Source organism: Pseudorasbora parva, chromosome 10 (genome assembly GCF_024679245.1).
Source record: "Pseudorasbora parva isolate DD20220531a chromosome 10, ASM2467924v1, whole genome shotgun sequence".
In the NCBI taxonomy this organism is placed as follows: domain Eukaryota; kingdom Metazoa; phylum Chordata; class Actinopteri; order Cypriniformes; family Gobionidae; genus Pseudorasbora; species Pseudorasbora parva.
Window position 1 is genome coordinate 7,314,425 of NC_090181.1, and position 14,325 is coordinate 7,328,749.

Here is a 14,325-nt window from a genome sequence, read left to right on the forward strand (position 1 = left end):
AGTGACAACAGCCGTCTGTGTTGGTCAACGTTTCTCCAACAACATTTTTTTTTTTTCACACGCCAGAAAGCGGCTTTGTTTAGTACGAGGACATGGTTAGAGGAGCGGGCAGGAGGAAAGTGGATACAGGACATAAAGTGATCTCGTTAACATTCCATTAGACACTCCTGTCCCCCCGCGCCTCTCCCCTCCCCCAGAAGAACTTCACACAGTCCCGGCCGAGACCAGCTGACAGAGTGGAACATGCCATATCCCGATGGAAACCCAACGGCAGATCAAGGTGCATCCCACACCCTTGATAGCAGTACCACATGGAGGCAGACCTGAGCCCTGCTTGCCAGAGCTGCTTCTGTCTTTCTGTCCTTTTCTCCTCAAATTACAGTTGAATAGGGAAAAATTACATTTTTGAGAAGCTGGGAGAATGGTCTAAATGGGAGAATGGACCCAACCACATCCATCCATCCATCCATCAACCCAGCCACATCCATCCATCCATCCATCCATTTATCCATCCATCCATCCATCAACCCAGCCACATCCATCCATCCCTTCATCCATCCATCAACCCAACCACATCCATCGAACCATCCATCCATCCCTCCATCCATCAACCCAGCCACATCCACCAATCCATCCATTAACCCAGCCACATCCATCCATCCATCCATCCATCAACCCAGCCACATCCACCAATCCATCCATCAACCCAGCCACATGCATCCATTCATTCATCCATCCATCAACCCAGCCACATGCATCCATTCATTCATCCATCCATCAACCCAGCCACATCCATCCATCTCTTCATCCATCCATCAACCCAACCACATCCATCGAACCATCCATCCATCAACCCAGCCACATCCACTAATCCATCCATTAACCCAGCCACATCCATCCATCCATCCATCCATCCATCCATTCATCCATCATCAACCCACCCACATCCATCCAACCATCCATCATCCATCCATTCATCAACGCACCCACATCCATCTATCCATCCATCCATTCATTCAACCATCAACCCACCCACATCCATCCACCCATCATTAATATTTCTTATGTTTTAATAATTTTACCCCCCCCCCCTTCTCTCACAAGTTGATTTATACACATCAGAAAGTATCTTCACAATCATGCTACCAAATAATTAATTAAACAAAAAAAAATGTAGGTGTCACAATATTTATAACCTTTTGATTAGACTCTTTTTCTTAGAAATAATCCAATTTACATGAAACAAAACAAAGAAATATAAAAATTCTAAACATGGGCTTAAAAATCAGAAAAACTGCTTTCATTAAATGAAGTCACATATATATATATACGCTACGGCTTTGTTTGACACAACTGTTCTATACGCAACCTTATACAACTTATTTCTTCATTTTTAGTTGTTTAATTAAAATAACAGAGATGTTATTTATATTTTATATCTAGCTCTTATATAATATCTTATATATATATATTATATATATATAAATAAATTTAAAAAAAAAAATATATATATATATATATAAGATATTATATAAGAGCTAGATATAAAATATAAATAACATCTCTGTTATTTTAATTAAACAACTAAAAATGAAGAAATAAGTTGTATAAGGTTGCGTATAGAACAGTTGTGTCAAACAAAGCCGTAGCGCGTTGTGCGTCATTACTCTTGCTGTAACCAAGTGGACTGATGATTAATCCGCGGACTTTTGCACCCCCCATCCCGTCTAACTGCGCTGTCATTGGTTGTTTCCACTGTCAATCACGCCAAGCAATCCCACCTCCTGAGCTTTTAAACGCGTCCCAAAGTAAGACAAACTATTCAACCTGTAGCTCTGGAAAGGACAGTACATCCCACGCAGTGGAAAGAGTGTATCACTACGACTATCATCATCTAGTCCGCGTGCTCTCTGGCACTATGAAAACGCACACATGTAAAGGAGAAACCCGCTGAGGACGAATTTATCTGGGAACCAACTTTTGGAATTTCCTGCAACTTTGGGACCTTTGCCAGTTCTTAATTTAATCTTGTCCGTAGGCTGTCAGTTGTCTTAATCGTTCAACGTCAGACAAAATGTATTGCCACAATCTGGTCCTTTTTGTGTTTTTGTATTCCCACGCGCTACTGATGATGATGTGCCTGCCTGCAGCCTCAGCGCAGAAGTCCAGTGGTCCTCGGGTAAGTCCGCGCGTAACGCCGCTCGTTTACGCATTTGTCATTCTGATAACTTAAGTGCGTCATTCAAAGTTGTCGATGTGACGCATAAGGTGCTTATTCTGTATCAATGTCAATGCATAAAGATGTAGCTCAATATTCTGATAGTGTTTCTATGTATGAAAATAATGTCATTAAATCAAAGTGTCACATTTAACCACATCCTACTCAGAATATATTGTTTACTATTAGTTATTTCTAGTGATGCACAGTTTTAGGAAATATTATTTAGACACACTAGAATGCACAAACCATTTTGTACAGCATCTTTTTGCTGCCTTATGCAGTGACACTGACTTAAAGTATATTGCACTGCATCCTGATCAGCAGGGCTACTCATTCTCTTTCATTCAGTGAAAAAGCTGAAACCCTTACTTATTATTAGTTGTATACATATTAGTAGTTTTTACTATGAGTAAACATTCTATAATGCATAATAACCCAACATCAGAGCATCTTTTGGTGATTCAGCTGAATAGTTGGGTTTTGCTTGCTGAGGCACATTGTCAGTGAGACTTGAGTACACCCATTGACCTTTTGTCATAAAGGTCTTTTGCTTCCTGTGCACCCCTCTGTGCCCATAGAAAAGAGGACCATTGCCTTTCCAATGCAGCATTTCATACGATTTCAACAAAGACAACTGTGTGGAGTATTTCTTTCTGCGGCTGAATCAGTTTGCAGACAATATTGAATAGTTGAGCTATATGATGCCTTTAATAAATGACCCTCTAAAAAATGCAAATGCACGTGTTGGGATTTCAGTTTGTGTCAAGGTGATGGAAACACCCTTTTTGTTTTAGTAGAAAAGTATTTGAAAAAATGACAATTAAAGGAGCATGTGTGATTAAAAACACTAACCGGTCAAGGCATGGAAACCTGCCCCAGAAATTGTATTTGCCGCAGCATTCTTTTATGTCCTCAAGTATTTGAGCAATTCAGACAGAAGAATGGTTTGTCAAGATTGCCGCAGAGCTCTTGTGGTAAATGTCCATTCAGTTGTGCACTGAGACCATTGAGATTGACCGTTGAGAGTGAAAGTGAGTACAAATCAGAAAGAGAGCAGAAGAGAGAAATTTGTGGATGCTGCTGAGGTATTGTAATACTTGTGGTTTGGAGGGGGTGGGAGGAACAAAAATCTGATGCGCGCACGCGCACACACAAGGTGGGTTTCACACACATTGTTTAACGGGGACATTCCATAGACGTAATGTTTTTTATACTGTGCAAACTGTATATTCTATCCCTTTAAACCTAAGCCCTAAGCCTACCCATCACACAAAACGTTCTGCTACTTTAGATTTGCAAAAAAAAGATCATTCTGTGTGATTTTTTCCTCATGGGGACCAAAAAATGTCCCCTCAAGGTCAAAATGTACTGATATTACTATATTATATATTACTATTACTATACCATATTTATCTCCAAAAATGAACAGAGTAAAAACTATTTTGCTGAGAAGATTCTAACAGCAAGGTAAAAAAAAATGTCTTCAGGAAATATTTTCCAAACCAGTTAATCTGCATGGAACACACTGCACCTCACTGAAATATATAACTAGGTTTTAAAAGTGTATCAAAATAAATTCCTTGGAAATCCTACTCTTCAGCTGTACCTAACTCACATCACACACATACATCTAAATTTGTTTCTTAATTATGGATGAGAAACGATTATGCATTTTGAAAGCAGCACCCAAGTTTTTGCATGATTATTCTGTTATTAAATTGTGGTGCTCATTATTGAGAGCGGTTTAGAAGAATTGAGAAGCATTAATCTTTGTCAATTAATTATTTTTTCTGTACTTATGCAGCCACTTTCTCATTTTTTTCTTGCCATTATCACCCACAGAATTGTATCTCTTGCAGTATTATATCTGCTTATTTTATTTTGTCAAGAACTATAGAGACTAAAAAGCACTGTAATAGCAGTGTGTGTGAGCCTGTTTATGTGGTTTATGAGGACACAAATTTGTATAACTACATGGGTATGACACTGGTATTACACTATAAATGTGGTTTATGAGGACATATCAAATGTCCTCATAATTCAAACGGCCTTAAAAACATACTAAATTATGTTTTTTTGAGAAAGTAAAAATGCAGAATGTTTCCTGTGATGGGTAGGTTTAGGGGCAGGGGCAGTGTAAGGGGATAGAAAATACGGTTTGTACAGTATAAAACCATTACGCCTATGGAGAGTCCCTGTAAACCACATAGACCAACGTGTGTGTGTGTGTGTGTGTGTGTGTGTGTGTGTGTGTGTGTGTGTGTGTGTGTGTGTGTGTGTGTGTGTGTGTGTGTGTGTGTGTGTGTGTGTGTGTGTGTGTGTGTGTGTGTGTGTGTGTGTGTGTGTATCCCAGTGGGGACTTCAACCTGAATGCACACAGACTCATGGGGACTCCTGACACCTTGGGGAACTAAATTGAGGTCCCCATGAGGAAACAAAATTATGAATCATACAGAATGTATTTTTGGAAATGTAAAAAAGCTGAAAGTTTTGTGTCATGGTAGGTTTAGGTTTAAGGTTAGTGTAAGGGGAGAAAGTATACAGATTGCACAGTATCAAAACCATTATGTCTATGGAGAGTCCCCCCAAAAAATAGTGAACCAGGTTTGTGTGTGTGTGTGTGTGTGTGTGCGCGCGCATGCGTGTGTGTGTGTGATTAGTTTTGCTCAGCAACAGAAAACAAAAGCAGAAATATCTCCACAGTGCTAAAACATCCTTCATCGTCCTCATCTGATCATTACAGGAGGCCATAAGGTTGCGTTGAAAAAGCTATTAAAAAATCAGGAGTTAAATGCTTCAAAAGTTCTCCTCCCTTCTGTGCCTCATTTGTAAAAGCTTATCTCTGAATGCTGTCAGCTCCAAGAACCCAAACTTTCATGAGGAGTAATGGCTGCGGTGCTGGGCTGGAAGACGTATTTGGGCCAATAACAGGATCAAGCTCTTTCCTGAAAGCCAATTGGGTGATTGGGTTTATACATAAAAAAGAAAAAAGAGAGAAAGAAAGGAAGCGTCCCTTGACAGTAGAGGGATTTTAGGTTTCCTTTTCCACATTTAACATAAATTTAGCACACTTTTCCAGTCACGGTAATTCAGAGCTTTTTGAACCAGCCAATTCTAACATGCCGCAGACTTAGAAGATAATATTTTCTGAGGATTTAATTCTGTCAACATGCAGTGATGTGTCTGAGAACAGTGAATATACCAACATTGGTCCACTCATTTTAAGATCTTTGGGTTAAGTGTAATTTCTTTCTGCTGGCATCACCAAAGGCAAGTTTTCCCAACACTCTCATCTGCCATTGGCTGGACTCACAGATAGTCCTGCCCCCAATCTCACATGATTGGCTGTGCTTTTATAGCGCCACAGTGAATCAATCTCTATTACATTTTTGTCAGTGTATATAAGGCTGGTTAAGGTATTTTAGCATCAAACAAATTACGCACTTAATCTGCTCCCGTGCAAAGGTCACTGTGAACATTCGCTGTTATTTACTTGTTAACAGTCTGACAAACATGATCCTCATGGTGGCTTGACATTTAAAAAGACAACACAGAAAAACAGAAATAAAACTTTACAGCTTGAGTATACCTCAATAGGAAACACATTGTCAATTTAGTTTAATGTGGAATTAAATCATTTTATTAGCAATAAATGATGATGAATTTGACTTTAGCACTGAGTTGACAGAAGCAGAGTACACTGTAAAAAAATATATGTTCAATAACAAGTTATAACAACATATGTTTTGACATTGTTTTAACTCATCAAAATAAGTTAAGAAATGTTAAACTTGTTTTTATTAGTTATACAAGATGTAAATCTTTTTTAAAGTCAGTTTAACATAATTTAAGTTGAAATAACTTAAACATCCAAGTCGATTGCAAAAGTTCAAAATTTGCCTTTTTTTGACAGTGTAGTTTTTTATTAGCTCCATTACAAAACACAATGTCAAAGACCTTATTTAAAATTAAAAAGCTATATGACAGAAATAAATCATATACTGAGACAAGCTACTGATCACATAACATAAGCTACCTGTAATGTAGTCTACTAAAAAAAAGTGAATGTTTTGCCTAATTGGTTCACAGACTGAACCTGGTATATTGTATACTGTAGTATTGTGTGTAACTTTCAACAGGTCACCTATTTAGAGCACTTTAGAGCACTTTAAAGGGATAGTTCACCCAAAAATGAAAACAATGTCATCATTTGGTCACCCTCAAGTTGTTCAAAACCTGTTTAAATGTCTTTCTTCTGCTGAACACAAAGGATGATATTTGGGAGAATGTTTGTGACAAAACAGATCTCGGCAGCCACTGACTACCATATTGGGGGAAAAAATACTATGGTGGTGTCTGATTGGTTCATCAACATTCATAAAAATATCATCCTTTGTGCTGAGCAGAAGAAATTCATACAGGTTTGGAAAAACTGAAGGGTTTGCATTTTTTCCATTTTTTGGTGATCTAACCCTTTAATGTTCCCTTCCTTTTGAAGTATGGACTTAATAGAGTGTGAACTTTTTCCAACATGACAAAAACATGTTTTCATTCAGTTGTTCAATTAAAAGATACGACATAAGCATTCCCATACACTTTTCTTACAAATAGCTAGTATCCACACAAACAAATCATCATGGCATTCTGGTTAAGCTGCCCTTTTTAAAAAGAGCTTAACCTAACCTGACATAATCGTGATTGAGAAACGGACACATAAGCGGTGTATACGACATACCTGCTCGAGTACATCACTGAAACCTCGTAAAGTCATGTAAAGAACAAACACAGCGAGGCGAGTGTGAGTTTCATGCCAAGACAACATTCTCCCAACTCCGCAGATGAGCCAAGCCCCCTTCCCCCTCCTCTCTGCTATTTTATTGGAGCGGTCCACATCACACCAGTGACCCAGTGATTCAGGTGTTAGTGTCGTGTGTGTTTGTGGGTGAGAGAGTTTATGTATGTTTCCTATCTGAATGGATTTCAAAAGAGTGATGTGTGTGTTGCACAAGCTCTAATTTTAACCAGGCAAATAAAGTCCTGTTTACACCTAGTATTGAGATGTGTTTTGGTCGATCGGATCACAAGTAGACGTCCAGTCTCTTTTGTCTGCTTTTAACCACTTCTGTCCTGATTTCTTCGAAGGGAGGGTCTCTGGATCTATCCGGTCAAATGTGTTTTTTCGCCTTCTTGTGGAAGTGGTCAAAAGTGGACAAGCTTAAAATGTTTTAGACCCTGTTTCCACATGCATTTGTGATCCAATTGACCAAAATGCATCGTAATACCAGGTGTAAACAGGGCCTATATAGTCTAGAAAAGTAATCAGTCTGCAGGTCTCCTTAAATTAACTCATGACACACTGTACAGCATCATCAGGTTTCGCTGTTCAGTCTAGAGAGAATGTCCGTACAGCTGAGATGATGCGGATGGCATAGAAAAGCTTGCAGATTTCAGTTCAAACAACTTGTACTATTATTAAAATCATACCAGAATCACTATAATTTGACAGAGGCTATGTGCACTAAGAATGTGTTTGCACTTGGCATATTTGGTTATATTAAAGTGAACCCCGTGTGATTGCTCTGTTAGTAAGTTTCATTTAAATAAGTGTGAACGCTGCCATCCGAACCCTGGTGCGCACCAAATAAGCGGAACAAATTTTCATCATTTTGACATGAAGTACTTCAGCGCTGGGAAGTTGAATCTGTATTTAAACTGGGCCATTAATGTAGTAGAAATGTGAAATATTTTTTTTATTTAGTGCTTTCTAGACTGAGAAAGGACAGAAAACGTATTTTTGTCTCATGGGGATGAAAAACAACAATTCCCAGAATGCTTCGCTGCCCTGTGAGGTCACCTGAGCTCGTGATGAGAGCTGAGGTAAACGCGCCCGCGGCATAGATTCACAGCGCATGTTCAGTCTGGCGAGTTTTCAGTTCATGCCTTTGAAAGCTTAACTTTCATAGGAATTAGTTTGAGAAGTTCAAAGACTTACTTTACTCTGCTTTACCGAACATGCAGCTGCGAGCTGAGTGCTGTGAGTGTGTTCTCCCATCCCCCACGTGTGAGTAATATGATATGATATTCAGTGTCATATTACACAAAGTAATAGTGAAAATATGATGGGTTGTCGCAGATTTGTCAAAAATCTGAAATTTCTGATGCTCAGTAACATGCCCTGAATGGTCAAAAGTAATTAAGAGAGTTAGATAATGGTTATTTTTGGGGCTAAGCAAGAGTGTATGATTCTCAAAATGCATCAATGAAGATACAACCAGTTGTCTTGGGTGCAAAATATGCACAACCTGTCAAATGCAACCCCTAGTGTGTGTGTAGTTTCTAGACTAAATTAGAGAGAGAGAGAGAGAGAGAGAGAGAGAGAGAGAGAGAGAGAGAGAGAGAGAGAGAGAGAGAGAGAGAGAGAGAGAGAGAGAGAGAGAGAGAGAGAGAGAGAGAGAGAGCAAGACAGTACTAGAAAGTTGAGTAAAGAGAGAATATGTGTGTGTCAGGGACAGGGGACAAGTTGGGAGACATATACAGGGAGTCAGTGGACAAAAGGCTGGTCTCCCTGTGTGGGCCAAAAGCAGCGCTGTGTGCTTGATATACAGAGAGCGACAGCTGGGATTTGGATAAGGAAGGTTTTCTGACAGAGAGAATGTGTTCTGGGTCAGTGCTATGGCATTTTGCTGTGGAGAGATAGCAGTGACTATCAGCATTTAATGATACGGCTTTCTTTGAGAAAATACCAGAGATTACCAGCCTCCCAGAGGCTTCAATTACAGACCGATAAAAGTAGTGTCTCTTTTACCTCACCGGACAGCCATTAGTCATCACATAGCAGGTTTCATCAACCGAAAAGCACTTCGCAAATTTGCCATATTGTCATCCTGGAGTGGGATCTTCTCTGCTGTCTGTGTTTTGCTGATGTCTACAGAACTTATTGTGCTACATAAATGGACAAACAATATTTACTGGTTATTTAGTCAGCATGTTTTCATTTGTTGCTACAAACTCTAAGGACAAATAACCAAAAGAATTTTGTAAACAACATATTCCTAAAGAATGTAAGACAACTTTGATTGTTGTGTGTTTGGATGTCTGTCTGAAATCTAGATTTGAAGAAATTGCTGAAACCCTGTAGTGTATATGGTTTCGAAACCAAAAATATTATTTTCCCCCAACAAATTATACAAATGTGTGGAATTGGGGGTTGAGTAGTTTAGTAAGCGCTGCGCGTGTAAACCTCACTCCCCTGGCCTCAAGAGATGTGTTTACAGCTGTAGTCTTTAGGGTCCTTGATAGTTTGCCAAAGATGATTGACTATTAGCGAACAGTTTGGATTGGTGATATGGTTCTGTTCTGAGAAAGAACTCCCTGCCCATCCATGCAGCATGGATACGAGCAAGGAACGCAGCAATAATAATAATTGATCGATTTACTGATTCATAACCGTTTGAATCTTTATTTGAGGATTGAACACAAACAAGGAAGAGAAGACAATGCTGAATAAAGTCGTAGTTTTTGTTATTTTGGACCAAAATGTATTTTCGATGCTTCAAGACATTCTAATTCAGTGGTTCTCAAACCTGTCCTGGAGGACCACCAGCCCTGCATATTTTGTATATATCCCTCATCTAACACACCTGATTCAACTTATGAGCTCATTAGTAGAGACTGCAAGACCTGAAATGGGTGTGTCAGATATTGAGAGACATACAAAATGTGCAGGGCTGGTGGTCCTCCAGGACAGGTTTGGGAACCACTGTTCTAATTAACCCACTGATGTCACATATGGACTACTTTGATGATGTTTTTATTCCCTTTCTGGACATGGACAGTATGGTGTGCATACACTTGGATACATGATATATAAGTATTAAATATCTTAAACTGTGTTCCGAAGATGATTGGCGGTCTCACGGGTGTGTCATTAATGACATCAATTTCATTTTTAGGTGAACTAACCCATGACAATTTAATTATCCTAATTTAAAAAATAAATGAGTCTGATTTGAAGAGGAAGGTCTGACTGTGGACGAGAGGAGGCAGAAACTATGAGCTTATTGAAGTAATTATTGTTGTTAAATTTTACATTGGTGCGTGTTGATTCAGAGTTTCATCTAAAGTCCTGACAGGTGTTGGGACATCTGAAGTCTTGCTAAAAGGCTGGATCCAAATGGGAGCTGGTGTACTCTTTAGTTAAATGAAATAATTAGTGTAGCTGTTGTTAGTAACATTAAGCATGTAATAACATGAATCGTGTGCATTTGATCTGATATAACTGAAGTACTAGGTTATGAGATGCATTATGTGAATGTTTGGCTTTTTTTTAGTTTCAGCTCAGTCTGAGTCCTGAACATTATCAGGAAGGCTATTCCAGAGTTTAGGAGCCAACTGTGAAAACGCTCTCCATCCTTTAGTGGACTTAGATATTCTAGGAACAACCAAAAGCCCAGAGTTGTGTGACCTCAAAGAGCATGATGGATTGTAGGGCGTTAGAAGATCAGTTAAACACACAGGAGATAAACCATATAAACCAATAAACTGTAAATACTGTAAACCGTAGAGATAATAATGTTGATGTTATATACACTGTAAAGAAAAATCCAGGTCCCAATTGAACATTTTCTAGTGACTGATCACATCTACATTTTTTAGTTTGGCAAATTTGATGCAATTTCATTCACAGAAATTCAGTTTAGCCAACTAAAAAAATTTGATGTGATCAGTCACTAGAAAATGTTCAATTGGAGACCTGATTTTTTTTTTTACAGTACAATCATATTTTCTTGACCTGGTAAAAGCTGCATTTTGGACTAATTTAAAAATTTGTTTATTGAGAATTCAGGACGACCAGCTAGCAATGCATTACAGTAATCTAGAATAGAGGTCATTAATGCATGGATTAACTTTTTCCTTCCTCCCTTCCTGTTTAGTTTAGTTTAGTTTTTTTAGTTCAGACAGTCAGTGATATTCACCAGAAGAACTAATATGTCTGTTCCTTAGCCAAGTCTTATCATTAGAGTGACAAAGTAGGAAGTTCAGGAAACAGATTTTCCGTTAGCCTGGATTTAATTTGTCTAATGATCAGAGAAGAGGGATTATGATTTCAGATATTCTTTGTATGAAATCTGACAGTGGTTACTGAATAATGCAAAGCTGCTTTAGAAGCAAAGTTCTCACACTCTGCTTTTCAATTTCCATGTATGCACTAAAAGTTAATAACTTTAAGTGATTTATTTCACTATTATTACATAACCATTGGTCATTGCATATTTAAGTGTAACCTTATACATTGAAAATCTGCAAAATAATGTTTGAAATTGAGTTCTAATTTGAAACAGAATGCTTACTTCTTTTTGTACCTTTTTGAGGGACGTCAGCTTGGCCCGCTAATTAACAGTCAATTAGAAGGCAGCTTTTTGTTGTTATTCGTCCTAAAGGTAATGAGTGCTTCACACGTTAGAGAGAGTAGCTCTGGCACTCCTTGTGAATACCACACACACACACACACACACACACACACACACAGAGAGAGAGAATGCCTGCCAAGAATAAAAATCCATCTGTGCAATGAGATTTCTCTTGTGTCTCCAGCTCGTCCAGAAATCTTCGCTTTATTGTGAGCGGTCCAGGCAAAAGTTAAGAGTATCCTTGTTCTCAAAAATAGAGTGCTAAGAAGAAACATTAGTCATAAACCGCAAACTGAAAAACAAGAACATTTTTGTAGATCATGTTAAATTAGAAAAAAAAAGTGTTTAACAAATTGTTTAAACAACAAGAGGATTGTTTTTAATGATATACATATGAGTTTAGCAGTGTCAGAGAATTTGTGGGATTTATGGATTGCTGACTACTGAACAGATATTTCGCTCCATTAAGAAACCTTTGCAATGCAATAATGAATTACATACAGCAGACCCAAAAGGAATAAAGGCACCTATGCCGCAAATAAATTAATTATTCATAAATAAATAAATGCACAAAAGAGATACCTTTAAACGAGTTGATTTTTGTAGAAATTTGCTGTTTTGAATAAAAATATGTAATTTATTTGATTTGTGTTATTCTGATGAGTTTTTTCCCCATAATAATTGGAAGTGGGCTAATTTCCCTTAGACTGAAGTGAGACCATAGACATCTCTCAAGCATTTTTTTTTAGCTAAAATGTGACGTGACAGATCGCCTCAGTTTAAGGGGGGGAGGGGGGGGATGAAACACTCAGTTTCAGTCAATCTCATGTCAATCTTGAGCAGTGTTGCCACAGTTACTTTGAAAAAGTAATCTGATTACTGATTACTGATTACTCCTTTAAAAAGTAACTTAGTTACTTTACAGATTACTTGATTTTAAAAGTAACTAAGTTAGATTACAAGTTACTTTATTAGTTACATTCAGCAGTTGCCGACAACACCGCTGCCGCCTCAAAATAGAAATGACAACCGTTTTTGGCAACACACTTTATTGTATTTATGCCCGAGACTGACGGTCCCGACTTTTTTACGCCCCCTTTTTTAGGCTTCTCCTTCATTTATATTTATTTTAATAATTAAAATGAACAATGAGATGTGCTGGTGGAAACAACATGAGACCATGATAGCTTGCGCCACTGTCAAGATATGGCTCGCGCAGGGTTAAAGAGTCCGTTTCTTCAGAGCAGCTGCTAGAGTTATGGCCTTTTTACAACTGGTTCCTTCATTCGTTTTCTCTGATCAGGTATCTATCTGATTGCGAAATGACCAGGAGTAGGCCTAAATGCCTTCCGAGAGTCTTTCCAGACGTATTTAATTCCGATCACTCAAACAAACCAATTCAGAAGGTGCATGAAAGCATTTCAAACTAAACCGGACAAATGTAAATATATCTGGTTGTTTAAACCACATGTGTAAATTTTACTCCTGGCAAATAATTAAAAAATAAATGTGTGAGAGCGTGTTATGTTGTAGTCAGATAGATATGACGGTGCTACTGCAACATCGCTGCAGATGAGTAAAGCAAGCCAACGCATATGGCCGTAAATGAAACTTTAAAATAAGTCACACAAAACACAATCATCTTCAATATAAAATAATGAGACTAATGATCTTACCAGTGCTTAGGTCGCTCTCTCTCTCATATTGCGATCATTGAATTTAAAATGAGCTGCTGAATAAAATGCTGGAATCTTTTGCTTTGATGTGAACTCCGTTAAATGAGCATATACCGCGGGAATTGAAGATCGGATTTATATTAATTTTGCTGAAGTGTAAGGTAGGCTCTAAGACAACCTGCATGTACTTTTTTTTTTGTTTGTTTAGATTGTGTAGCCCGTTTCGGGTTTTTTGAGCACCGTTGCGAGCATGTTGTGAGCAGTAGGCTAATCTATCAGCTGCCTCAGCTCGTCAGAAATGCCTTTGTGGTGGTATAATAACTAGCCTACTTTGTTTTTAATGTCAAAGTAGTTATATTTCGTTTCGTTAATTTTTTAAGTTCATTTAGAAAAATGTTTGGAGCAATTTTTGTTTGTTAAATTAAAGTTTTAATTTTTTTATGTGACGACCCAGTGAGTTAACCGCATGTTTAATAGCCTAGTCTCTCAAACCAACTCTTGAATTGTCTTGCCTATATAAACTTTAATTTAACAAACAAAATTAGGATAATAAAAAACGAAACGAAAAATAACTACTTTGACATTAAAAACAAAACTGAACTATTTTAATGGCTGCAACAATGTAAAAAATAAAATAAATAAATAAAAAACACGGCTCCAGCCCTCGGGCTGAGAACTTTGATAAGCTGTCGGTTTTTACAAAGGAAAATGACTAAAATAGTAACTCACAGTGACTTGGATAAGTAACTTTAATCTGATTACTGGTTTGGAAATAGTAACGCGTTAGATTACTCGTTACTGGAAAAAAGTAGTCAGATTAGAGTAACGCGTTACTATGTAACGCGTTACTGGCATCACTGATCTTGAGTACCTATAGAGTAGTATTGCATCCTTCATATCTCCGAAAAGTCTTTAGTTTTATTATATTTATAAAAGAAATATAGGCTGTACCGAGTCTTTCCGGAAAAAAACGAGCGCCTGGAGGCGTATCGAGTGGGTGGAGCTAAAGAATGACGAG

At 38.0% G+C, this 14,325-nt stretch overlaps 1 protein-coding gene across 6 annotated transcripts in view; it reads left to right on the top strand.

Moving 5' to 3' along the window:
* The first annotated feature begins 1,802 nt into the window (after positions 1-1,802).
* Positions 1,803-14,325, top strand: part of smoc1 (SPARC related modular calcium binding 1) — a 76,724-nt gene continuing 64,201 nt past the window's right edge. For all 6 annotated transcript variants that reach the window (XM_067454976.1, XM_067454977.1, XM_067454979.1 and 3 more), the window contains exon 1: positions 1,803-2,179. In XM_067454976.1, coding sequence (XP_067311077.1) covers positions 2,075-2,179 — 105 coding nt within the window. In that variant the 5' untranslated portion in view covers positions 1,803-2,074. The remainder of the gene's footprint in view (positions 2,180-14,325) is intronic.